Source organism: Engraulis encrasicolus, chromosome 17 (genome assembly GCF_034702125.1).
Source record: "Engraulis encrasicolus isolate BLACKSEA-1 chromosome 17, IST_EnEncr_1.0, whole genome shotgun sequence".
Taxonomy (NCBI): domain Eukaryota; kingdom Metazoa; phylum Chordata; class Actinopteri; order Clupeiformes; family Engraulidae; genus Engraulis; species Engraulis encrasicolus.
This window is the reverse complement of record NC_085873.1, coordinates 14,958,620-14,986,427: the sequence shown is the minus strand read 5'-3', so window position 1 is coordinate 14,986,427 and position 27,808 is coordinate 14,958,620. Positions and strand designations below refer to the sequence as shown.

General features: G+C 41.0%; 2 protein-coding genes across 5 annotated transcripts in view; both read right to left on the bottom strand.

Annotated features, from left to right (window-relative positions):
• Positions 1-86: 86 nt before the first annotated feature.
• Positions 87-19,237, bottom strand: si:ch211-234p6.5 (uncharacterized). Of its 4 annotated transcripts, none has more exons than XM_063221819.1 (21): positions 19,125-19,237; positions 12,599-12,707; positions 12,345-12,443; positions 12,144-12,216; positions 11,921-12,021; positions 11,596-11,714; positions 11,083-11,259; positions 9,339-9,531; positions 8,739-8,822; positions 7,650-7,736; positions 5,939-6,019; positions 5,701-5,838; positions 5,262-5,360; positions 5,059-5,167; positions 4,932-4,957; positions 4,169-4,247; positions 3,992-4,074; positions 3,296-3,790; positions 3,144-3,196; positions 2,422-2,498; positions 87-2,251 (listed from the first exon to the last, which is right to left on the bottom strand). In XM_063221819.1, the coding sequence occupies exons 2-21, from the start codon at positions 12,668-12,670 to the stop codon at positions 1,236-1,238; spliced, it is 3,261 nt and encodes a 1,086-aa protein (XP_063077889.1). In that variant the 5' UTR covers positions 12,671-12,707; positions 19,125-19,237; the 3' UTR covers positions 87-1,235. The 4 variants fall into 4 exon arrangements, with proteins under 4 accessions (XP_063077889.1, XP_063077891.1, XP_063077892.1 ...); XM_063221821.1 differs by having other exon boundaries at positions 7,668-7,736; XM_063221822.1 differs by having other exon boundaries at positions 9,339-9,426.
• Positions 19,238-21,158: 1,921 nt separating this feature from the next.
• fasn (fatty acid synthase) overlaps positions 21,159-27,808 on the bottom strand; it is a 37,044-nt gene continuing 30,394 nt past the window's right edge. Inside the window, exons 38-42 of the mRNA XM_063221813.1 lie at positions 26,774-27,001; positions 25,995-26,206; positions 25,285-25,383; positions 23,156-23,407; positions 21,159-22,730 (exon numbers count right to left, since the gene is read on the bottom strand). Coding sequence (XP_063077883.1) covers positions 22,593-22,730; positions 23,156-23,407; positions 25,285-25,383; positions 25,995-26,206; positions 26,774-27,001 — 929 coding nt within the window. The 3' untranslated portion in view covers positions 21,159-22,592. The remainder of the gene's footprint in view (positions 22,731-23,155; positions 23,408-25,284; positions 25,384-25,994; positions 26,207-26,773; positions 27,002-27,808) is intronic.

The window sequence follows — 27,808 nt, the reverse complement described above, 5'->3', positions numbered from 1 at the left end:
TGAATGGGCAGCATGAATTCTGGAAATAAACAACTAAAAATCTCACACAGTGTCCCTTTAAGACAGGCATTAATCAGTTGATGTACCATACTCTGCAGTCAGTCTGAAATTAGTGTATGACTTTGTTGCTAATTCAAACTTTTGTGCCAGATTATATGCAATATACATATAAAGGCTTTGTGGGTTGCAATGCCTTTCTACAAGCTAACAAAAAACAACCGTTCGATTCACTCATAGGTTTTATTTTATAACCACTTTTCAGGATATACTTTTTAAAGGACAGAAGGTGTCTTATTATGCAACTGCCTGTACAGAGAACATTTCCTGCCTAAAACTCTGGAGAGGGCAGTAAATAAGGCCCCGCAGTAACAACCTCAAATGTCCACCAGAGGTGGTGAAAGAGACATCCAGGAGATACACAAAGTTGTTTTCTGATATATATTCTTACTGTGTTTTTACATTCAGCATTTGCAAGTCAAGACTGGCTTGATGACTTTGAAATACCTAATCATCTAGGTAGCACTGAAGGGCATCATCATTCACAAGAAAAATAAGATAAAACAGTCCATACCAAAGTTGATTGTAGCCCATCACTGACCAAAATATTGCATGTATACATATAGTATATCCCTGTCATATGATTACTATGAAGACGTAAGGGACAATTAGTAACAACCTTAATCCCTCAAGACACAATACAATAAAGTACATTCTAGTAGGTAGTGTGCAGTAACTTTTATTTTTTGTTGTTTGCTACTCACGCTCATCTGCTACTCAAACCAATATCACACACATATTATTTTGAATGATGCTATATAAATATGATTGTTACACCTTATTGACCTACAATAATTAAATTAGAATTTCAGGTTTATTTAGTTCAATTAGTTTGACCAAATGCCCCGGTAAAATTGGTGAATCTATCATTAATGCCTCATGTACAAACAATTATTTTTAAGCACAAGCCATTTTAAGTAAATAGTTAACTGGGCATTGTAATGGCTATCATTTCTCACAAAATCTCATAAATAGATTATCTTACCCTCCGTTTCTCAACCACAAAAAAAGTTTTAAAAAAAGAAAAAAAATGCATTGTATTTTACAAGACTTGAAAGTAGCAATCATTTCTTCTCGAAGTCAGCAATCATTTCTTCTTAAATCATTCTTAAAGTATATTTTCCTAATCTCCCCAAGGGTTCTCCACAAAAACATTCTTTGCCAAATCTGGTACTTTCTTACAAACACGTGCTATCCATGGTGACTCTCTTCCAGGCAAATGAAGGGCTGTGGTCTCTCTCTTCATCAGGTAGTGTAGCATTGTCAAGAGATTGGTCAATTTTGATCTGTATGTGATTTTGGCTTTCATCAGGTACACACACCAGTATCTCACTTAGTGGCAACCCATTTTTTTCAATGGCAATATCTTCGACCTCATTTGCACAATGGTTCAGCACTGCCATTTCACCCTCTGGACATTCAGTCATTAATTCATGGTCAGTATCATCTGGAGATTTTTGCCTTTGTGAGGATGATAAAACATATGGTATCTCCTCATAGAGAGACAACTCCACATTTACCTCTTGAGGTTCACAAGCTACACACTTCTCTTTTGACACAGGTGGTGCCACTGGATCGTTAGCAAGTATACTATCCTGGTTTTTCGATATCATTTCTGGTTTTTCAATGTTATTTTTCCAACCATCAGAATTGCAATGTACTGCTGGTGCTGCAATCCCCAACTCTGATGGATTCAATATGTCAGATGTTGTTTCACCTGTCTCTCCTTTTTCACCCTGATTGACAGATGCCACACTGAGTAAAGTTTCACTGTTTTCTTTGCACCTGGACATCCCTTCTAACACATCTATCTCATTTCTATTCAACTTCATATTAGAGGATATTTCCAGAGTCTGGTGCAATCGGTGTGGTAAAGCCTCAAGTTCATTCCCAGTTGCATCGCGTGCTTCTAGTCCATGGTTTGCTACTGGCCTCGATCCCTGCCACTCACAGGCTGAAAGGAACCATTCAGATCGGTTATTGGTAGACGAGGGAGACGACTTGTCTTTGGAGGCAGCACTCGTTATCAGAGCAGTGTCCTGAATTGGGAATGATACATGAGCTAAAAAGTTGTTGTGGATTTTATGTTTATGACCCTTTGCGTAGCCACCGTGAGACTCAAACACGTTTTCAGTTTCCTTTGGGTCACCGGGGAGGGTATTTGAACTGCATTCAAATGCCAGCTCTTCAGTCTCTGAAACAAAAAATGGTAAGTTGAATAGTTAAAAAAAAGATTCCAAATGAACTGTGAAAATATTGAATATTACCAGTACCATAATACATTACATACACACAGAATTACAGGACAGATTACAACAATGATATTAAAATGACATTAAGATTTAAAGTAAAACAATTGGTTACCTGGCATTACAGGTTTTCTGACAGTCACATCAGTCAGAGGGAGAAGGCCACTTTGAGCATGGTTCTCCCTTGATGCACTGTAAGATGAAAAACATGATCTAAGTCAAAGGTGTGCACAGATAGGGACAAGGTGGTGCTACAGCACCTGCCCCTTTGCCCTACTGGACAATGTTAGCCTGGTTCACACCAGACGGTGTGTGTGTAGCTTTGGCGCCCCCTGGTACACAGCCATAGAGCACGCTCCGTCTCCAACCAGAAAATAGACGGAGCATTTATTTCTTAAATATAAACGGTAACTCACATTGAGGAGTCACAAGACAGATTAGAGACTATATTGACTCTTTAAAGATTAACAGGAAGGTTTTTGAAGGAATTTGTTGGTGAGGAGGCCGTGCAGAAGCAAAAAATTCTCAGCCTATTTTCTGGTTGGAGACGGAGCGTGCTCTATGGCTGTGTACCAGACGGTAGTGTGTGTAGCTCTGCTCCGCCAGGGAGCGCCGAAGCTACACATACACCGTCTGGTGTGAACCAGGCTAGGACAATGTAGGCCTACTCCTGATTTATACCATGTTTTCTTGACTGCATTATGAATTATCCTTGCAAGGTTCAGCTGGAAACAACAGCTTTGAAAAACTCAAGGTTCATGGTATGCACATGGAACGAAAAAAGTGGCTCTCACTGTAAGTGTATTATTTTGTCAAACAAGTATATTTAATACTCACCTTCTGATAACTCTCTGTCTGATGCGCTCTACTCGTTTTAGTTTAGCTTCTCTCTGCTCATGGGACAAAATACGGTAAGTAGAAACACAGTATACAGTTGTAAATCCTACTGAATATGGCCACGTTAGTATAAATATGCCTGAGAAGCTCACCTGCTCTCTTCTGTTTTCATCAAGTCCTCTTGAAAGTGCATCTCCATCCAACTCCTGACCGAGTGTGTTTTCTTTTAGTGTGCAATATTGTCTGCTTTGTTCGGGAGCCTTAGCACCAATGATCTCGCTCCTTTGACGCGCCAGTTGCACTGATCTTGGAACGGCCGCCTCACTTGCTGGTACGGAGTATTGAGAAGACAGCCGCAAGGGTTTACTCGGGGTCCTTTTAGGAAGTGTTTGGGGGATCTGTTCTGGTAGCGGGTTGAGGAGTTCAGATGGAGGGTCCTGCACAGAGACCCGGTGTGCAGTGAGAGCGGAGGGCAGCGTGGCTGTGATCACCCGCGTGACCCGGAGAGGCAGAGCTGCGGCTTTATGTGACTCTGTGCTTCCTTCTTCTTTAGAAGCCAGATGTTTGGAATAAGGCACTTCTTTTGGGACGTCCGACGTCTGACCGTAGATATTGGTTCCCCTCGCATTCTCTGGTTCTTGCCAACCCTTGTAATTGACACAGAGAGAAATGTGTGTGTTGAACTTATTTGATTTTTTCCCCTTCATTACTTTCACCTAACTGATCATTGTTTAACACAGTTGAAACATCAATGGGCAACACCTTCAGATCCTCCTCCTGATTCAGAGCAGATATATTCCACACTTAGAATATCAGTACTCTATCAGATCAAAACATTCCATACTTACTCGGTAGTCTTTTGTAGAGATGTTGTTTAGTCCTGTCATATTTACAGCTGGATCTGTTGGTGACCAGGTATGTACTCTGTAATCTGTGCAAACAAAGATGAATAAATATGAAGGTGAATTCATTGTATTCTTCAACTTAATTTCAATTTCAAAATAACAGTGTTGGTTTTCCATTACCTTGATTCCAGTCATGCAGTTTCTGCTCTGGTGAGCTGGGAAATGATTTGCTATGGCTCTGGGATTCACACCTGGCCACCTTAGACATTGGATCAAAGATGTTCACGTCCCACACAAATCAACCACAAATAAGACTAGAAGCATTCAGAGAGTGCATACCTCCGCCAAGGAAGCTGCTTGATACATTTGACTACGTTACACACTAAGTCTTTCTGCCTTGTTTTTGTGGAGTCCCCGCAATTCAATTTCTGGTCACTAGGGGGCGTCTAGATGGTGAAGAATCTTTTGAAAAGTCCTGGTTCTGATTCGTGATCCAGATCACCACCAGAATTGAATCACTTGTACCTTGGGTCATTACTAACAACTCCACAAAGTTTCGTCCAAATCAGTTGATTCGTTGTTTAGTTATCCTGCTGACAGAATCTTTAAACAAGTCCTGGTTCCAGTTCGTGATCCGGATCACCACCAGAATTTAATCACTTGTTCCTTGGGTCATTATTAAAAAACCCACAAAGTTTTGTCTAAATCCGGTGATTAGTTTTTGAGTTATACTGCTGACAAACAGACAAACAGACAAACAGACAAACAAACAGACAAACCAAAGCGACCGAAAACATTACCTCCTTGGCGGAGGTCAAAATCAAAAACAAACTTTTTATATACCAATTATCACAAATATATTATACAGTACAACACCTGATTTGTATTTAGTCATTAGAGCAGAGTAATCTTGCTTCAATTAACATTAAAAGAAAAAACTTACCAAATTGTGTCCTATAATGTCTGCACCTGAAATCAATTGAATTAAAAGTGTTTCAAGCAAATGGGAGAAATTAGGAAAATGGAAAATGGCAGGTGGGGGTATCCAGTATGAAATGAAATGGACATACTTGGCTCGTCTTGTAGGCCTAACACAAGCCTGTAGTGATTCCTGTTACTTCTTAGGCCACAGAGAATGTCCTCCATCATCCAAAGTTGCTTCTGAACTGTATGCTGCTCCTTAAAATAGAAAAATAAGTGACAGGGTATTTATTATTGTCCTCTGTACTCATCAAATGTGTTAGTCATCATAAAGCTTATCCCTTCTCTGTACCTGGTGCAAGCCATAGTGGCATATGTGCTGAAGCTGAGAGCGGAACACTGTCAGTTCAGATTCCATCCTCTCATACTGACACCACACACAGTCCATGTCCTGTAAAGAACACAACATTTTATTTCACCATTCCTGCCACATACTGTAATGCGCAAGCAAAATGCTAAAAAAAAACCCCAACATATTCATATTAAAAGAAAAAACAAACAAAAAACGTGGTTTTGATATTGTTACAATGGGAGACCTCAGATATCCACATTTCAAAATCCTGCAATGTGCTTTAAAACAATCTTATGAAAAAGTTATTACATTTTGCATTGTTAACTGTGTTTGGCAAAAATCGTGGTAAGGTACACCTGTCAAACATGGTATGTCACCATGGAAACAGTATCTGTGTCTTAGCTTGATAAGCACTGAGGTTGCAGTAATGTTGACCCACCGTTAGCACATCACATATTCTGGCTCTAATGGTGACCAGCTCCTCTTGCAGTAAGGCTTTTTGGGTCATTTGGGCTTCCGTACACTTGGGTTCCTGCCACTGCATGTGGCTAACTTCAAGAGCAGCCTGGAGATTGTCCTACAAGCAGAAAAAAACAACAAACTTAACTGACCAGTACTGTATGGCCACTGATGTATTTGCAATAAATAAATAAATAAACTAAAATAATTGTCTTTACTTTTTCTACTTGCAACTGCGATAGTTCTGCACAAAGGGACTGAAGCTGTTTATCACATCCGCAGAGTTTTGTCAAGACAACCTGAGTGTGACACAGGAGACAGGACAGAGCAGACAGGAAAGAAGTTATTTTAAAAAAGAAACAAGATGTAGAAAATATTATAGCCATGCAATTGTACTTTTACCATTGTACTTTCACTTTTGGGGTAGCCTATTATTGGTGACTTTAAGGTGCTGTTTATACATACCTGGGTATTTTGATAAACAAACATTTTTCTTCTCTACGCTTAGCAAAATATGTCCGTTCACATCAAAGGCAAATACGCATAAATAGGCTGTTGAGAACGGTCATAAATACGTTAAGTCTGTGCGCCGTAAGTAGAGTGTCATTCAAGTCTTCGTTTATCTCTGTTTATATACAAACGCTAACCGGAGATTTTTAAAAATCTCCACTTTTTTTTTGGAGCTTCGTTTATAGAGTTTTTTTGGAGCTTCGTTTATAGAGGGAAAACCTTCGTTTGTTTGTGAACGAAAGGCACAACCGAAGGGGAAGGTCTGCGTATATCAAAATACCCGGGTATGTATGAACACCGCCTAAAAGGTGCTGTTCATACATACCCGGGTATTTTGATATACGAAGACCTTCACCTTCGGTTGTGCCTTGCGTTCACAAACAAACAAAGGTTTTCCTTCTATAAACGAAGCTCCAAAAAAACTCAGCAAAAGTGGAGATTTTTAAAAATTTCCGGTTAGCATTTGTATATAAACAGAGATAAACGGAGACTTACTTAAGGCGCACAGGCTTAACGTAGGCCTATTTATGACAGCTCTCAACAGCATATTTATGCGTATTTGCCTTTGATGTGAACGAAAATATTTTGCTAAACGAAGAGAAGAAAATACCCAGGTATGTATAAACAGCACCTAAGTATTCAACTGATATCTTCACTTAACCTGATGAAAATTCTTAAGGTGGAAATGAGCTTACTTCCCTAGACTGGTTCTAGTTAATTTACTACCCTAGGCAAGCACCCTCTTTCCTTTTTGTGCATTTAGAAATTGACATCTGTAAATGGAGCGTCACACATCCGATCAAGCACAGCTGATCTAGCACCTATATACAGCCTATAGTTAGAAGTCCTTTGTCAATGGGAAGTGTAATGTTTTATTTCACTTGATGTTCGCTCATTCTGTGGGAGTTTCAGGCATCACTGGTGCCCGATAGGCATTTGGCACCCAAGGCGAATGCCTTGTCTGCCTGTGCCTAGCATCTGCCCTGTTTAATGTTTCAGTTATTAGTTGAAACATGAAGTACAGTAGTTGTGCTTATCATCAGTTAAAGTCAGGATATCAGACAATGTGTGCGTTCCAATATGCGACCTTGCATCCTCCACTTGGGCTTGTGGCCTTGTACCAGGAAGTAATACGTCGTGATGACATCACTGACAACAGCATTATATTTCAATATTTCACAAAAGCTCAATTGTAAAATAATACTCTCATTTGCAAACTGGAGGGTGATTGAAGAATAGTCAAATATTGTTTTGGCTAGGCCGACAGCGGGGAAAATTAATTGTTTTCTCCATGGAGGCGGGGCATCAGCAAAACGAGAGGCAACAAGCACAAGTGGAGGACGCAAGGTTGCACATTGGAATGCACCCAATGTTATATGGCACTGTATGTGTTATATTATAATTGTATATGGCACCTACAGTATGTGCCTTACATACATCAACATGGTTCTCAAGGACTCGGCTGGGCTGGGTCTCGCTCCCTTGAAGAGCATCGTACCTCTCAGACTGAAAAAAATAAATAAATTACAGATTTAGTGAAACATTTTAATAACATTCGCCTTTGTGGATATCTTGATTGTGTGAAATTCAGCCGCAGAGGACTACACACAACAGACTACATACAGCACAGACTACACAGTAGCCTCACAACGTGCCCAATAGAACACTGTACTAGTCCTTGAAAAATGTTTACTACCGTAGTAGGCTACTACTACGACATGTTCAGTTAGGTCAGGAAGGGTGTCGCGCCAATTACTCCAGGCCTTGTGGGTGCGTGGGTTCTAGGTATTGTAGAACACAGGAGGAAGAAGAGATCTCGCACACCAAGGGTTGCCGATGCAGGAAAGGTGTTTTAATCCATCAACTTAAACAAAAAATAAAATAAAGTGCTACCAAGTGGGGGTGCGTGTGGAAACGTTTGCACCCCCACTTGGTAGCACTTTATTTTATTTTTTGTTTAAGTTGATGGATTAAAACACCTTTCCTGCATCGGCAACCCTTGGTGTGCGAGTTCTCTTCTTCCTCCTGTGTTCTACTACTATGACATTACATAGAACCTTTAGTAATACATTACGACTTGGTCATTGCCATTCTGATAACAGCAAATGTATAGGGGCCTTGTCTTAACATATTGTCATGCAAGGGGGGCGCAGCGCGCTAAGCCCCCCAGATTTGGGTTTGCATGCCCACGGGGACCCCGGTTCGAGTCCGGCCGGGGCCATTTCCAGATCCCACCCCGTCTCTCTGTCCCACTCGCTTCCTGTCGCCATCTCAGACTTTCCTATCAAATAAAGGCATAAAAGCTCCTAAACATAGGCTATATATACATATATATATATATATATATATATATATATATATATATATATATATATATTTATATACATATAAATATTAAATTGTACGACCAAGTCCTAATTTGTTAAAAAAAAAAATATATATATATATATATTGTCATGCAAACTCTCTCTGGTGTGCCCGTGTACCAGTAGGTTGATGCTGACGTACATATGAATGGCTGTGAGGGGACTGGCAGTGCGGGGTAGCTGGATTTGACAGGGCCTTGGCTGACATATGCTGGATGGCAGACCCCTGAAAGAGAACCAATAATGACAAAGAAATATTGTTGGTTATGTCTGCTGTATTTGTGTCTGCTGTAGTGGTATTTGTGTGTTCCTAATCTTGTTGGATGGTGCATGGTTAAACGTCTAGTAGAGTACGATACATCAAGCCCATTCTTTTCCTGAATCCATTTGACGGCAGGTAAAAGCCCATTTAGGATCAATTTGGTTAGACCTTAAGGGACTTAAGATTGAGAATAAATGGAGTTCCTGTAGTGCTAGATGGTGGCGGTGCATATCTTATGCATGCTGCCACCAAACACCACAGAATGAGAAGTGGAGGGAGGGGACAACGCCCTTTTAGGACACTAGACTTGAGCGCACTCCTTTGCATTGGGAAGGCGGGTTTGGGGTATCTTACTCTACTAGACCACTCTTTGGTTATACGTTATACACTAGCAGGTAGATCTGATGTTATGATCGCTTCCAGACTAATCTTATTTATGACCATTACTATTACTTAACTTATTATTTGTGCACTCCTCACCTTGTTGGATGGTGGTAATGGTGGCAGGTCATGGGGTCTGATATCAACTCTCCCAGCTGGCGTGTGGGGCCGCAGGTCTGACGGGCCTCTGGAGCACAGCAGGGATTGTGTGAAGGACGGGTGAAATGGAGGAATAGAGAGAAGGGGCAACGGGGGGCGCTCATCAATGTGCTTTTGGTTTGACAATGACGCACTAAGAAGAAGAAGATAAGGAACATTCCCATTAGTCCTTGACACACGCAGCACAGTAGAACTACGATAGACAATAAACTCAAACTGTATGCCATAACATGGGTGACGTGTGAACATATCACGTCATGACAACAGCATCCAGTGAGTATTACCATGAAATTATACTGAAACTAGAAATGCAGACCACTGCCAATGAAGAACATTTAACTGTGTTTCACCCTATTTTTTTTCAAGTGTGTCTGCCTTGTTTTTGTGGAGTTATAGAAACTGGAATGTCAAATCGCAGCAATGGTGAAGAATCCTTTACAAAATTCCTGGATCCACAGTGTGATCCGGATCACCACCAAAACTTAATCGCTTGTTCCTTTTGTCATTTCCAACTACTCCACAAAATCCAAATCTGTTCATGACTTTTTGAGTTATCCTGCTGACAGACAAACAGACAAAAAGACAAACAGACAGACAAACCAATGCGACCGAAAACAACTGCCTTGGCAGACAAATTTGCTTTAGATAGAGTCAAGTATGTGTGGTGGTAAACAAGTGAGTTTTACAAAAAAAAGTGTCCCATGTCTGGCATTAAAGGGGCATTCCACCAGTGGAGACATGAATATGTATTGAAAGTGGATCATATCTAGCCTCGCGACGCCATCCTCTGTACTCCACCCAAAGATTTTGGCTCCGCACATCGTCTGGCAAAAGCCTCGAGCTCGGTTCTCTCAGTGTTTCGACAATCAGCAAACAGTTGAGATTGGTGACGTAGAACTCACCCGCGAGCTCCGCTACTGATTGGTTAAGGTAACTATATATTCACACTTTCGTTTTGTTATTTGTATGCTTTTGCGACGCTATAACGTAACAGGCATGCTAATAAAGCACAATATGGGTTTTAAATTGAGTTTGGAACTTCAATTAATTTAAATGACAGAGTAAGATCAGACCATCTCCCATCGTCCACGGAGACAGATTCCTCATGGCTTTTGCCAGACTGATTGACGGAGTCAACAGCTGGCTATTCGCCCAGGCTAGGTCATACCTGTACTAGAATATTAGCATACATTTCTAATTTGGTGCTTTCTTGGCCGAGAAAAGTCAGAAAATGACTTTTTAGTGTTTGTGGATTTGTGACAACAATCCCCATAATGCATTGCTCAAGTTCCACAGGCCACACCCAGGCAGCTCTGCCAGTGACTTACTGGAGCCTCAATGCTAGTCATTTCAAAAGCACTGGTACACTGATCTGTGATAGGTCTGTTAGCGCATTAGATCCAACCCCCTATGTGCGGGGTTGAATGGGTGGGGAAAAGGCTTGTAGTCTCAACAGAAATCCACCTCTCTTACACTTCCTCCTACAATGATGCAAAATGACGATTTTTACATCATTGTAGGAGGAAGTGTTAAGAGGTGAATACAGATTTCTCCTGTCTCAGGGGGAATTGGGAGAGTGTTGCACGACTATTCAAAAGTATGACTGAGTGTCTAGCAATGGAAAGCCTAATGCAAATGGGTGGAGTGTCCCTTTAATATGAGACCACTAATGCTTTAACTATACCTCCGTTCAACTGTCTTGTTCCCTCGTTTCTCTGCAGATGATTCTGCTGCCTCCCTCTGAGGTTGAGCTATGTCCATGTGCTTACTGGCTTGAACATTTCTTGGAGGTGTACTGTGATGGATATGCATGAACTCAGTGCTGTCCGCCTTGGTCAAGTCTTGGTAACTACTGCACCTTCTAAAAGTATAAACATAAACATAAAAACAAACTTAACATCAGATAAGCATACATTTCTGTAGTTTACACTTAAACCCCAAAATTATGTTATGTTGAAGTTTGCCATGCTACTGTTTTACTTCTTTTGGGAGGGGGGTTGGGGGGGCAATGAAGATACTGACAGGAAGCGACTGGGGAGAGAGAGACGGGGAAAGGTTGGCAAAGGACCCGGGCCGGAATCGAACCCTGGTCGCATACAGCAGCAGTTGAGTGCCCTACTGTTACAGCCACGGTAGGGCCTGTATTATAGTACTGTATATGAATATATGAAGTAATGCACCAAAAAGGTTTATTCACTTATTAATGGTGGAGTCCGTATCCATGGTTGCTGACTGGCTGATGGCTCTCACCCAGCCCAACATGTCCTCTTGCGTGTCTGCACTGAAGACGTACGTGCGCATCCCTTGATGTGCAACCTGTCAAGCACAGAGACAAATGCCAGTAGAGCATGCCATGAACTGACGTGGAACATTCAAGTATTATCTACTAAATAGGCCTACACAGTATCACCCCAACAGCTGCCTATACTTTGAATGCAAATATTTGTAAAATATCATACCAACATCTGCCTACTGTACTTTGAATGTGAATAATTGTAAGTATCATCACAACATCTGCCTACTTTGAATGTGTACTTGCGGTTCTTGCATTCTCTTGGAGTGCAGAAGAGAACGCTGTAACTTGGCAGGGGGATGCTGCCCAAAACAGTCTCCTCTCTGCTGTCTGTAGGGAAATGGTCAGTTGTTTTAAAACCAATTCACATGCAATATCATTTCAGTTGAATTCCAGTTCAATTGAATTCCAGCAAGTTTTTGTCAATAATAGATAGGCCTACATTTATTTACCTTTATAGTAAAATAAGCAGTACTCCGACAGAACAAACCACCGTCTTTTCCAAAGCTTCAGTCCAGAGCTATCCTACAGCATAAATGAGAGTTTGTGCAAATTACGTATGAGTGGGATGGGATGGTGTGAATGGGTTGGGACAAGTGTGACAAGTGTGATGTGAAAATAGAGAGTACATTACACCAGCATCAAAATATTACCTTTTTATAGAGCCAGCCTCTGATCACCACTGGGTAGTTAGGATCTCGCTTCACAGCGTAACACCGTTTACCAAACGTCTGAACCTTCTCATCACCTGTCTGCACCCAAATGATCAAATTCAATGTGAATTGTTCAGCCCAATAACAGACCAGATAATCATCATGTCATATCAACATGATAGATTTTCCACCAAGACTTGAAATCCACAAAAAAAACCCAGAAATATGTGTGAAAATGTACCAGAAACAATTACCTGAGCCCTCAAAGGGAACGAGTAAATGGTCACCACACTAGAGGCGTGACTCAATCGGTCTGGCTCATCCATTCTGAAGCCGATAAGGAAAGCAGGGCTCCTGTGGCCACTATGAAAAACATCAGGCTATTGAGCAACGTTAAGCCATTAGAATGCATTGATAGTTACTGACAAACAAATCTGGAGCACGTCTCCTCCACGTGGACACTTTCAAGTCAAATCAAGTCAAGTCAGCTTTTATTGTCAGTTTCTTCATATCCACAGGTCATACAAGGAAGTTGAAATTACGTTTTCCCTCTATACCATGAAAGGATAAAGACATACACAGGACTGACATTTACAGACATCAAAGTGCAAGACAGGACAAGTAACAATGATGGTCCAATACCAGTAAAGTTTGGGGTGAAGAGTAAACACACAACAATGACCACACCAAACCAACTCAAGTCCACACACAGATAGACCCACAAACATTGCCTATTTAATGCTACAACTACTGCAAAGGATTTCTGGAGGAGTTAGATCACCTTTCATGAAATTGTTTTCTGCGTTCTGTGCCTTCAAGAAGTCTTCACTTAGCAGTGTGTGTCCCCCATCCAGTTTTGGCCTGCTCAATTTCTATTTTCAGCAGCAGAGCACTTTAGCCACCACATGTGCTTAGTGACAGCTGACAGCTCTCGTGTCGTTGGATACTTAGGGGGCAGAGGAAAAGGCGACGGAAATAATAGCAGACATCACAAAGGGGTGGGGTTTGCTAAAATACTGCATCACTGACACCAATGATCCAGGCCTTGTTAATGCTGCCTTATTGACCTTATTGCTTCCAAATGAAGTTTTGTGTACAAAAATATATCTTGCTCCGAGGAAAGATTATTTAATTTAATGAATATGGAAAGAGCAGATTGTGGCAAGACAAAAGGCCTACAGAAAATCATGTGAAAAATGAGCAGATAAGTCACACAAATACACAGATCAATACACCCTAGTTTTCCAAGAACCTGGCTCATAATCCATCTTAAGTTAACCCTGAGGTAGTGGTAAATCATCTAATAGAAGAGCCTGGAGTGCTTATTTTCTGAGCTAAATGGCATCTGTGGACAGTCTATCAGCAGGTTTACCACTTCCTGTAGGTTAACTAGGTTTATCATTTAACCATGTTCTTGGAACACTACCCAGGTGTCAAACTTAATCACTGAATCCCTCTCTCTTCATAAAATCAGCATTGGCCATACCAGTAGGTGTGTGTTTAGGGTCATTGTCAAGTTGAAAAATAACACAATCACCAACACTGCAGGGCAATGAGTAATGGTCAATGAAATCAGCTCTCAAACACCAGCAGCACTCATGCAGCTTTGATGCTATCAGTTATATAAAAAAAGACTGATCTTGGGATCATGACTTCAGAGTAGGCCCATTAGCTTTCATTTTTGTCAGAATTTGGCACAGCAAACTTTTGGTGGGCTTTTTTGTGACTGGGCTGTTGGAAAGGCTTCTTTGGTGGACGACACAGACATGCGCCATTCCCTGCAATGTGAGGCATATTGTGTCATGACTCATGAATTAGATTAGATTATCCTTTATTGTCTCTTCAGGAGAGAAATTCAGAATGGACATGAGAAAGTGTGATTCACAATTAACATCAAATTACCACAATAGACAGACTTAGGACCACAAAGCACAAACAAACATGTAAACAGGTAACAGACGACCATTGTTAGTGTCACCCAACGTTACAGTTTTGGCCCTGAGTCATCCAAAGGCATATACAAACCTAGATATTGCACATACTCTGAGCTAGAGCTATTGCTCAGAGAAAATAATAAATAAAATACAGGAGATAAAAACTATAATGCTACCTGTACAAAAGTATAATGCTACATAAAACACACACACACACACACACACATACGCACACACACACACTCTCTCTCTCACACACCCACACACATGTGCACCACTAAGGACCTGCCATTTAGTATCCTTATTGACCAAGGGACCATTGAAAAATTTGAACCTATTAGTATTACAGTTGGGTAGCCTGTATCTCTTCCCTGAGGGCAGTATCTCATATTCCCCATGCAAAATATGTTCATCATCCTCTATGATCTTCAGACCCTGTCTTTTTACTGTTTCGTCAAATAAGGCCTGCAGTGATGTGGGAGGGGGCATGCCCATTATTTTCCCTGCTCTCTTAATGAGAGTTTGTAGTTCAGCTTTCAATTTCACAGAAAGGTTCCCAAACCATACCACGATCCCATATCTGATGATTGATTCGATTGAAGCCCTGTGAAAAGCCATCATTATTTCTTTTTCAATGCCAAACACTCTCAACCTCCTAAGGAAATGTATCCGTTGGCTGATTCTCACACTTAAAAAATTTCAACGTGCTGAGCCCATTTTAATTGAGAATCAAATACAACTCCTAGGTATTTGTATGTGGAGACCTGCTCACTGGCTCCCGTTCAGATTGATAAATTCATGTTTACTATGGACCTGGGGTCGAATATCATTTCTTTTGTTTTGCTTACATTTTAATACCAGGTTATTCGACTCGCACCACAACACAGCCTTGTCTACCTCTGACTGGTAGACAGAAGCATCAGAGTCCTGTGTCAGTAAACTAAGAATGACTGTGTCGTCTGAAAATTTGATTATGTGATTGTTTGAGTATTGATTTGTGTATTCATTTGTGTATAATGTGAACAATAATGGGGAACTCACACAACCTTGTGGGACTCCTGTGTTGATTGTGAGTATGTCAGAGAGTGTGGAGTTTAATTTTTACCTGCTGTGTCCTATCTGTGAGAAATGCATTATACCATTTAATCATAATAGGGTTGACATGCATTCTTTGTAATTTCTCTAACAAAAAATGAGGCAAAATTGTGTTAAACGCAGAACTAAAATCCATAAAAAGGAGCCTGGCATATGCCTTGGTGTTTTCAAGGTGCTTAATTATAAGATGAGATGTAGTGCATAGTGCGTCTGCAGTACTCCTTCTATCCTTGTAGGCAAACTGATAGGGGTCGAGAAGGTGTTGCACCTGTGTTCTTAATTCCCCCAGCATTATACGCTCAAATGTTTTCATCACCACTGATGTTAAGGCAACCGGTCTAAAATCATTATTCTCGCGTGGACAAGGTTTCTTGGGTATTGGAATTATTATTGCTTTTTTCCACGCTGAGGGTATAATGTGCATATCCACAGACAGCTGGAACAGTGGGCACCAGGCTGGTGCAAGTTCCTGAGCTAAAGTCATGTAAAATTCGTGGGGAGATCCATCTGGCCCACTGGGCTTTCCTTGTATGTAGAGCCTTAAATGCCTTCACAACCGTAGGAATGTCAATCACTAGTTCAATTCTACATCATCATTATACGTTGTACTTGAAGCCATATCCCCAACATTCACAGTATCAAAACCTTTGATAAAATACATTAAGTTCATTTGCACGTTCCAGTTCATTGGAAACATTAAGTGTCCTTGCCCTATTATTTAAATTCGTCATGTCCTTCACAGAGTCCCACATCTGTTTTGTATCCTTGGTTAAGAACGTGTCTCTGATCTTTAGTCTATGTTGTTCGCGCGCAACCCTTAGTTTCCAATTGAGTTCTTTTTGGATGCTTTTCAACTCAACTCGGTCATTGTTCTTGAAAGCTATCTTTTTGCGCTTAATGCAGTCTTTTATCTCGGGGGGTAATATAGTCCTTATCGTTGGGGTATATTTTTATAGTTTTCTTGGGCACCACTGTCTCGACGCAAAAATGTATGTAGTCAGTGATCACATCCACTTTATAATCCAAACTCTCCTCCTGATGGAAGACGTCCCAGTCCGTCGCGTAAAAGCAACCGCTCAATTCTTCCTTATAGGAGTCTGTCCATACACTGACGGATTTTGTGATGGGTTTGCTTTTCTTAATGGCAGGCTTAAACACGGGGATTAACTGGATGGTGTTGTGATCGGAGTTTGCTAGTGGGGGCCTGATTTTAGCAACATATGCGTCTTCGACATTTCCAAAGCACTTGTCCAATATTTTGTCCTTCCTAGTGTTGCTTTTAACATATTGCTGGAATCCCGGTAGCGCACTGCTCGGGTTGCAGTGGTTAAAATCCCCTAAAATAAAAATCGGTGCGTCGGGTTTGTTTTGAAGTTGCTGGTGAACACAGTCTGCTATGCGAGAAGCAGCCTTGGCAGCATTACCACTCGGCGGTATGTATACCACGCAAACAAAAACATTGCCATAGTCCCTGGGCAAGTAAAAAGGCCTTAAACTTAGACACAAAAGTTCAACGTCTGGTGAACACACTTTATCCTTGACAGCATAGTTTGTACACCACGAGTCTTTAATGTAGACGCACACGCCCCCCTCCTTTTCCCCGGAGCTCCCATCACTGTCCAATCGGACATTGGTAAACCCCTGTACCTGTGTCTGTTGGTCTGGAAAATCCTCTTGGAGCCAGGTCTCCGTGAAGGCCAACAAGCAGGCCTCTCTATACTCGTGGCACGTCCTGGTATATAAGCGTAGTTCATCCAATTTATTCTTCAGTGAACGCGCGTTGCTGAAGATGACAGAGGGCAGCGGTGGTCTGTCGCGTCGCCTCCGCAGCCGTTGGCGAATGCCCCCTCTTCTGCCTCTCTTGCGCGGCCTCTGTCTCTCTCGTTGCCGCACTAGATGTCCAGGGATATTTTCCAAAAATCCAGGCGTCGGGATAGCTCCTGGTCGTAGTGCTAGGAGCAGCTCCCTTCCGTAGCGTAGCACCTGCTCGCTTCCTGCAGGTGAGCTGTTACCGTCGGCGAATTCCACCCAGAGCAGAGGTGCGAGTATTAAGATCACCAAAAGTGTGTGCGCAATCATTGTCCGTATAGGCCACTGAAGACTAGTCACCAGAACTGGACACACGAGACGTTGGACAGACAACGTTCTTTGTGACAAACTTGTTAAAAACGTTAAAAACAAACAAACAATCACACAAGCTCATGCCCGGGTCGCAACAGAGCTGCGCCACCGGAAGTTTAAGTTTGTCGCTGTCACTTCGTCAGTGTTCTTCACTGTCTACTTTCAAATCTAAGATGAAGACACACCTCTTCACTTCTGCTTCTCAACCTCACTGACATGCACTTCCACTTTATTTTAATTATTAGTTCATTTTTATTTAAATTATTTTTTTTATTCATATTTTTTATTTTATTTACAAATGCATTCTACTTCTTTTTCTTATTTTAAAACATTTATTTTTATTGTACTTTTATTTCTATTTTATTTTGCATTTTAATTATTCTCCTATTGTTAATTCACTGAAGCTTTGTTATACTTTCCCTACTGTTATGTATTTGTTTTGATTGTAAAGTGTCCTTGGGTATTTTGAAAGGCGCTCAAAATAAAATGTATTATTATTATTATTATTAATATAGGATAGGCCTACTTGCCTGAAGGAGGTCCCATTAGGATACATTCTAATTAGTAAAAATTAATGCGTAGTTTGACTAGAACACGCTGAGGTGAAAACATACAAATGTCCAAAACCTAAGCTTGGAAAGGGCAGAAACAATGGCTCCATGTGTTCTTCAAAACACCAAATATAACTATACACTATAACTATGGATTAAAACTCATATAGTGCTCAGCAATAATGAGTACACGCCTGTGATCAATATTTCAGTAAGCACACAAGTTATTTCCAAAATGTGCATAGAGTAAGTTAAATACACCTTATTTATCTTACAACAGTAAAGTGACAATGTGACAACATTCTCCCTTTCCCCAGCTGCATGAAGTTTAAAACCGTTACTGTTATTGTGTGTCTTTGCAATTAAAAAAACCTACTGTATTCTTATAGTTTGCAATAAAAAAAGCGATTCTTATGGGACCAAATACAGAGAGTCAAAAAATGGGAGAAATATTCAGAATATTCAAGAGCTTCCTCCACACTCCCACTTTGTGGATTTCATTGCATCTCTCGGCAACAAAGACTGATTCAACTGTGCTCACAGTACACTGTCACATGTCACTGTAAAAAGAAACACTCGTTATCAATGACCCTTATATGAATAGCATAACAGTAGGGAAATCAAATTGGCAAATTAATATCAAATTCAGATAGAAATGTCTATACCTAAAGTATGTCTATGTTTGCACGGGACAGTAAGAAACATAATTTCAATTCTTATGACCAGTGCATGTAAAGAAATTGATAATAAAGCCTTGACTTAACTTGAGAAGCAATGATTTCCACTAACTACAAATTTTAATTCTCACAAACGTGACATCAACCCAGATACAACAATTAGGCCTACACCTTTATCTTAACAAAAAATGACTTTATGGGTTTGATGAAAAGACAAAAACATTTTGACAGTAGACAGACAGTAGCCTGAAACATTTGACTGCTGTTGAACATGCAGTACATCAAGCAGTCAAGTCATAGTCAAGTTTGCATTGACAATTTGAGAGCATATCATTAGGCTAAGTAGATGAACTTATGAATCATCAAGTCTATACGCAGTAAATAATAAAAAAAAAACAGTACCTTTCAGAGTTACATTCCAATGAAGCCTTTTGGTTTCTTCACTGGATGGGCTTCAGCATTTCTCCATTTTTCTCATCCTCTCTTTTCTCTGCCGTCAGTCAGCCTACACTGCATGAAAGGGTAAATCTTTCTTGTCCCCAAACAGAGACGCCTCTGTCCACCACTCCTCACAGATGTTTAAGCCCCACCCCCTACACCCACGTCCATCTCCATTCTACATGCCACTTGTCTACCGCTCTCCCAGGGCCGCCGCTAGGCATAGGCAGAGTAATCAGAGCACTTGAGGCTCTCCTCAACCACGTTGCCCCCAAAATTGGGTCCTCATTAATTGAAATGGACTAAAAAACATAGGCCTATTATTATTATTATTATTATGGGGGGGGGGGGTGTCTCCTGACCAGTTATGCTTAGGGCCTCCAAAACTTTAGCAGCAGCCCTGCGTTCTCCTGAGGATGGATTACAGCATGGGTCTACCAGGACCAGGCCCAGCGGCCCAAGAGCCAAGGGGGCCCTGAAGACCAAGCCTCCATGCTACTTTAACTACCATATTTTAACTACCATTATTATATGTTTGTGACGTCATCGGTCGAATGCTCCATTCATTTCAACGGGGCTCCCCAACGTTCGCACGTCTGTTATTTTTCGATAACGGACGGGTTGGTCTATAACAGACCGCTGTCAATGGCAACAAGACTTTTCACTGCTAAAGCGACTTTTCAACAAGACTCTAATCAGCTGCTGTGATAGACAACACCTGTTGTCCTGGCTACCTAGCTGTTAGCGGTGTTCCACAACAGCACTGTTTTGTTTTGCGCAGCAACAATCTTTTGACATTAAAAACTATAATAGACTTCACATTAAATAGGCCTAAAGAAATGTCCCCGCCATGTGTGAATCATTTAAGTATATCCATATAATAAGCGGGTTAACTTTCGGCGAGTCGGTCGCTTTGTGGAATAGCAGCACTTCAGAGAGAACAAGACCCCTCCGCTCCGCGTCGGGGTCTAAAGATTCTCTCTGTCGTGCTGCTATTCCACGGTAGCGACCTTCTCGCCGAACGTTAACCCTTACTTATTTTCATTACCATATTTTCAACACTCAACAGCAAATGCTCTCAAACATCTTCACTAAACACGCAAAACTTTTGGAATCTTGTCATGGAGGGGGGCCTTTCTTGTTGTCTCTCCCAGGGGCCCATGGAGGCATAATCCGTCTCTACGTCCACCACACTCTCATATCCCTGCATATCCATATAATGCAAGACATTACAGGTTGTTGTTGTAGGAAGGTTTTAAGAATATTTGTTATAAATGGTTGACCGAAGCCATTTTTTTTGTCAAACTAACCAAATGACGTCGACTATACATTTGCACTCATCCTAGGGATTGGAATGTACATAAATTAACATTCTTCCTCTATTTCTCACGCTCTGACATTACATTAGATTAAACCGTGCCTGTTTTAGGCCTTCATGATTTTGTCATTTCCATTTGCTAAATGTCAGAGCAATGAGAATCTTCCATCATGTGTAATATATACGTAACTTAATGTGTAATATAATATATAACTTAATATACTGTATTCTTCTACATGCTTTGAATAATGATTGGCACTTACTTTGGCCCAATCCTGCGAATTTTTCTGTGAATGAACAACACAATCCTAACGTCAGACCTGATTGGTTTGCATTTGTCAACCAAGACTTCAAAAGTTTTATGTTGAGGTGCATGAAAAAAGCAGCAACTGAAGCTAGACATGACAAAAAGTTGAACGCTAGCATTTATAGCAGGGGTTCCTAAACTTTACCATGTTGTGACCCCCCATAATACCGGTACATTCGAACTGCATTTTAGTTGTATAATGATTATAAAGAATGAAACTAATGAAACCTCAGACACCGCACACTACATAATTATAAGGCCCCCTTGCCATTCTGTTTCAATTGAAATGAAAACTTTAAATTGGTTTTCAAGAGGCGGCAAGTGTCACATCAACCTTCCAAAACAAGACAAGTAAAAAGCAGGACACATAAGATGGAAGAGTTAGTAGGAGCATTTAATGTTGCCTAGTGGAATAAATACATGAAAATTACAATAAAAAAGAAACAAAAATACATGAAAAATGAAAAATACTTGTGCACCAATTTGTAACTTCCAGTCATGAGCAGACAGTGCTTTCGTCATAGACTTAAAGTAAAGTCTCAGAAAAAACAAGCGCATCGCTCAATTACCTGACCCCACTCTACTGTAATGTAACACAAAAGACACAATGGGGTGTGCGCAAATGTAAAGGATTTTGACAACACTGCGCAGATTTACCCTGTACTACTAATAGGAAAAAACGGAAAAAATACAGCTTGACCCTTGAAAGAAGATTTAAAAGAACTGCAATGATTCTACAAGTAGTTTCACATATGACATAACATTCACTGAAACCAGTAGTCTATTGTGAGTAATGAACTATGTAAAATATGACAAGTAATTTCATGGATTAGTCAGAGCAGCCATTACAACAATGTTGTTCTTCTTGGCCAACCAGACCAAAATATTCCTCACAAAATAATTATTGGCTGAAATTAGGAGATGCGTAAACAGTTACCTTTGACACCACATGTTAACAAAAAACAACAACACAAAATAAACAGCATTTGGAAGCACAGAGAAACATTTGGAATCACAGACAACAATAATGATGACATGCACTTCATCTGTTGAAAGTGCCACACCGAAGTGAGTGTAAAAACAAAATACCTCTTGGATATTCTTAGTGATGGTTTAATTTCATGTCCATGTAACAATGTAGCAGTAACATAAATGGCATGAGTAACTTCAACCTGTGCCTTGTTGTAACTTGCAATGTTGCTTAGCATTTTTCCAGTGAATATTAATTAAGAAAAAAAAAATCTTCCACAGCAGTTGGTACAGGCAATTCCAGACATTGCATGATTGATGACCAAATATAGGTTTTTTCCCCCACATGTCTACTCTGCCCTACAAAGGCAAAGTGCAGTAACTACATTTGTTTTTAAAACAAAGTTGAGTTTAGACTGAAAATGGTCTTCAGAGCACCTTCTTTTTCTTGTGACAAAGCCTTATGGCCCAGTATTAGAGACATCACCATGTCAAATTGGCAGTAACTGCTATATCCAACCTAATATCAATACTTTGAAGGCCTTTTTCTCAGTTTCCAGTGTTGCCGTAGTTACTGCACTTTGCCTTTATAGGGCAGTACTGTTCCCTGTAATTTATAAATTCTTGACATTTATAAATTAACCAATCAACAGAAACTAACTAGTCCATTGGACTAGTCCATCCAATCTCTAAAACATACATACATTGGAAAAAATAGAGGAGAGATGAAACAAAGAGATTAGTCTATGGTATGTTAGTGACCCTAAGCAGCACAAAGGGAGGATGGATTAGAAATCCTGTTGGAATGGTAAGCAAGCGCATCAGAACACCGCTATCGTTAACCCTCCCTGACGCGCCCGTGGGCATCAGCGAGTGAGCTGTGGATTATTCCAGTGATGGACTTCACGCCCTCGCCCTCTAGGAATGTGCGGTGGTCCCCCTCGACGACGTGAACAGACACTTTCCCATCGCAAACCTTCAAACAGACAGAAATGAATAATTCATAAAACACAAGCACAAAAAAGTAATTTCATTTTTTCATTTTTTTTCCAGCATCACATTTGAGATATTGATATGCATGTAAACACACTATGCATCTGTATGCATGCATGCAAGAATGTACTAGTCTGTATGCATATACGTACATGAAGTATGTACAACATGTATGTACTGTATGAATGCATGCACTGCATGTATGTATACAGTATACAAGTTAGGGGCTCACTCTATATACGCATGTCATAACCCAACCTCATTTTCAGCAAATGGACTGTATAATCTACTAATTTCATTGCATGAGTGAAAATAAAGGAACCAAAACTTCAACCTAACAGGAATGTGAATATCTTTTTTTTTCTGGTGGTGTCGTATGTGAGAGCAGCAAAATAAATAAAATATTACCTCATTGAGTTTGTAGTCTGTCCCAAGTCCCTCGCCGTAGTCGCTACTCATCTTGGCCTTCAGTAAGGTGATGGTGCCATGGTACCTGGTGCCGGGCACGTAGCTGTCGGCAGCTTTTAACTTGTGGTAGAAGGTGGAGGCTGCAAAGTGGAGCGAGGGGCGGTCGACAGCCTTGTGGATGGAGGCAATGAGGTCTACGGCCGCCTTCACCCTCGCCTCAAGGTCTGCCAGTGGCAGGAGAGTCTCCAACAGCTGACAAAAACATCAAAACCAGGTTCAGTTTCTACAGTAGGCCAACATCCAAAATACAGTCATGTAAGCCAATCATATTTGTCAAATGGGGTGTTGTAGTGCTAGTGTGTAGTAATAATTTGTTTGTTTGGCAGAAATTTGGATGGCAGAAAAGGAGGTAGTGTCAAACATCCCACACTTTTCTGGGATCCCAACATGATCTCCTCAAATTCTGTGCTCCTGGACACGGATGCTAAGGACACGAAATCCGTGTCCAGGAGCACGGATTTTGCCAAAATTCCGTGCTCCTGGACACAGAATTGTTTTCCGTGCTCCTGGACACAGAATTGTTTTCCGTGATGGACACACAGAAGTGCTCTCTCTATACTCCCACAGCTCTATGTTTCCACAGTGTTGTGTTTTCTCAAGATTTTTCTAATTTCAAATATTTTTTCTCTAAAAAAAAAAATTCTTACTGACAGGTTAGGGTTAGGGATTGTTTTGGTCTGGGCACAGCTAGTAGTCTTTCATTCATTGTATGAATTTGATAGCCTATCAACCAACTGGAAAAGAATAATATCAGAAATATGATATACCGGTAATCAATAATATAATATAATCAGAAATATAATAATATCAAAAATATCAGTCTTTAATGACAGGTTAAGATTAGGGAATGTTTTGGTCAGGGCACAACTTAAATTGCTATAGCATTACTTTGCTTAGGATTAGCATTTGGTATGTATTTTCTAATGATAGAGTTAACACAGTGCAGTGGGAATATAGAAAGCACTTCCGTGTGCCCATCACGGAAAACAATTCTGTGTCCAGGAGTACGGAATTTTGGCAAAATCCGTGCTCCTGGACACAGATTACGTGTCCTTAACATCCATGTCCAGGAGCACGGAATTTTTGGAGATCAGGCTGGGATCCATGTGACATCAGGTGAACGGCCCCTTTAGGAGACCTTTGGTTAGGAGGCCTTTAGGAGACTTTAGGTTGAGAATAAATGGCGCTCCCTCATTGCTGTAGATGGCAGTAGCGCACATCTTATGCAAGCCACCACACGATGACACAAAAAGAGAAGAAGGGGACACCCCACCTTAGGAGACCGAAGTTGAGCACACTCTTTTGTATTGGCTAGGTGGGGTTTGCTTTATCTTACTCTACTAGAAGATGTTTGAGGCCATAGCAATGCGGTTGTGATGTTGAGTACTCAGCAATGAGTGAATAGGCTTGTCAATGGGCCCGCTGCTGTGTCTCATATCGTACTCTTGTGCACTTCGGGCACTATGTTGGCATAGGGCGCTCACGCTGAAAAGTTCTGTAAATTCAGTGCACTGAAAGTGACTGGATGCTGCCCTAACGACGGTGAAAGTCGCAGTACTTGAACTATGGACATTGCATGCACTAAACGGACGCCATGTTGTTAAACATGCTTGGTCAAGTCTCTTAATTCTGTAAGTAATGTTGCTGAGACACCAACATTTTCAAGCCAAGCCAAGTATTGTATTAGACAGCTGCCATTTGGACTGAAGGAAATGTCCATACAGTACAAGCAGGAGACACTGTGCAATGTAAACAGTAGCCAGCCGATACTTTGGCTATCTAATCTAATGCTATGCCCGCTCAATATTTCCAGTGATGGCACGGTGCCCAAACTTTTCCACGACACTATGCACTAAAGTCCTCCGTGCACTGTGTGAACTATGCACTAACCTTCAGTGCACTGACACAATGGCTCGATATGAGACAGTGCATAAATTGATGAACCACTGACATGATTACAAAAAGCGTCGTCTTCAAGCCTGTTCTGCTTTAACAGTGTTATTTTCATACGCCTGTCTTGTACTCAATTACAGTAATATATTCTTATGGCTGTATCTCTTTTTTTTTACCTTGTTGTACTCCATTCCTGTGAACTGCTGGATGAAGGCACAAAGGGCCTCCGTTTCAGCCTCCGACTCGTTCCCAGGCGTCAGTTTTGCTCTGTAACTCTGAGGAAGTGCGGGGAGAAGGGAAACAAGGGATATTTTTTCAAATTCAAAAGATTTCACTTGTCTTTTTTTCCACACACCTCAGCTGGCAGGTGCATTGGAGATGGCCCTCGAGTCTTTCAACAGACAACTTGAAAATACCAACGCACATTAACCATTTAGCCGTTTTCTCTAATACACAACGCTTTGGTCCACGACCTTCATCAGGTAAGTACTATGGGGCTTCATTTACCTGGGGCTTCATTTACGTTTTATTCACAACCTGTTGGGTGCACTCAGAGCTGAAAATGTCTGTTCATGTCTGTGTGTCTGTGCGTGTGATTGAACTTTCCCAGTGTTTCAACTAAAATCTAGTTATTTTGAGGAGAAAGTTCGAAGGAGCAGGGCAGAAAACTTGCATATAATAGAATAACTGAGAAAACGAGGCTTATAATAATAATAAAATACGCTTATTAATAATAGGCTAATAGTAATATATTTTTAAGATATTCACCACCACCATGGACAATGGACAATTTCACACAGAATCTCAGTTGGACACAGATATCAGACTATCAGAGATTTTAGCAATGGAGAGGTGTCATAAAAACACACACACACATACTACTCACCTGAGTGTAGGCCGCCACATAGGAGTGAGAACCATCCAACAAGAACAAGTGCTCAACTGGCTGGCCTGCGACCTGAAGTTGGGAGGACATTTCAAAGGCTACGCAAGCGCCAAAGGAATAGCCGGCGATGCGGTAAGGCCCATCTGCTTGGACTTGTCGTAGGCATTTGATGTAGTACGCGGCCAGGCGCTGAATGCTGTCTAATGGGGCATCTACAAAGACATGCAAGAGATGCAAGGTTCAGGGGAGCTTGGAAATACTGCGCTTGCAATCTTAAAAAAAAAAAAAAACACGAACAAATATTTACTGCAGAGAATTTGGTATGGGGCAACACGCGGGGTAATGTACAGTATCTTTAAGTCGCTTTGGACAAAAGCGCCAGCTAAGTGTAATGTAATGTGATGAAATGTAATTTCACAAATCGAAATATCAGGTACGATGACATGGAAAATAAACCTATCGATCTATGCTGCTGCCGCAGATCTCTGACAATCTGCTTTTTTCATGACACACATGAAAAATCAGGGGGCTCCTCTGAACAGAGCCATGTCGACAAATTATTCAATAAAGAAATTGCAATGAGAATTTCATGTCGTTGTGTTTCTTGACTTTAATAAACAATAATGATATAAGAAATATAGAAATAATATTAATACTATATTGTTTATCACCGTAGCAAACACCAAGTGCATCCATCATAACATAAACAAACCTGCAAAAAACAAAATGTATGAAAGTATGAAAATGTGAGTTAAAAGCAGCATGTTTCCTCACAGTACCTTTGGTGCACTGCAAGCCATAGCAGGGCACTTTGAGGGCGGTGGTGAGGGCCTGGAACGCGGAGATTGAGCCTTCGATGGCGTGCACCAGGAAGAGGGGCCTCTCGGAGCTCCGCACCTCGTTCAGTGGCACCACAGTGGGGCCGTTGGGGTTCACCAACAACGCATTCGGGTCCGACTCCAGCAGAGCCAGCACGCCTGACTTCTTAGATGACTGATGCCGAGAGTCTGCATAGACAAAAAAAATATTCCATTGAAAAAAAAAGGTCATCTTAATAATTAAAATAATATCAATACAATATAAAAATAATATTGACAGTTGATGACAGGCGTTGGCATCATGCTACAACAGCACACTCCACATGCAGCAGTGTCCTTAAGAAATTGAATTGCAGCTTGAAATGTTGTTGGTAGTTGTTTTTACGTTTCCATCTTGCTGGTAGGGTCTTAATCAAGGAGGTCTACTACATATCATTGGTCTTAATACATTAACAGGAAGTTTGAATAACAGAAAGACTTGATAACTGCATTGCACTGGTGTCCCAGCTAATTCAATGAACAGGTTAAATCATATCCAGAACTCTGGAGCAAGGCTTCTCACCCACACCTGACCCTGACAACACACATCACAGCTGTTCTGCAGCTGTCCACGCATCCGGTTCAAAATACTTTCACTTGTGAACAAGACACAGCACAACCTACAGTAGCTCCCCCTTATCTCGCTAATCTCCTCTCACGATACCAACCTCCCTGCACCCTACAGTCCACCGACACACAACTAGTCTTCACACACACACACCTTCTCTTCACACATACACCTCCTCTTCACCCACACCAAACTTCTTCGCTCCATGGCTGACGGGGAGTTCCCACAGTGCACCTCTCTCTCTCTCTACTTAGGCTCAAAACCTTTTTTTACTCTTGCTTTTCAATCATAATGCTTGTTTTATGAGACTTTTATTGCCTCTTGTTGTCTTAATGGTCTTATCGTGATACTGTTTTATGGTTATTTTGTTGCCCAATTGGGATATTGTT

Coding starts and splice junctions, on each gene's coding strand:
- si:ch211-234p6.5 (XM_063221819.1), bottom strand. CDS start 12,670: ATGGATGAGCCAGACCGATTGAGTCACGCCTCTAGTGTGGTGACCATT. Junction 9,532..11,082: donor AACAAGACAGTTGAACGGAG/GTATAGTTAAAG, acceptor TCTTCTTCTTAG/TGCGTCATTGTCAAACCAAA. Junction 8,823..9,338: donor CATTACCACCATCCAACAAG/GTGAGGAGTGCA, acceptor GTTCTCTTTCAG/GGGTCTGCCATCCAGCATAT.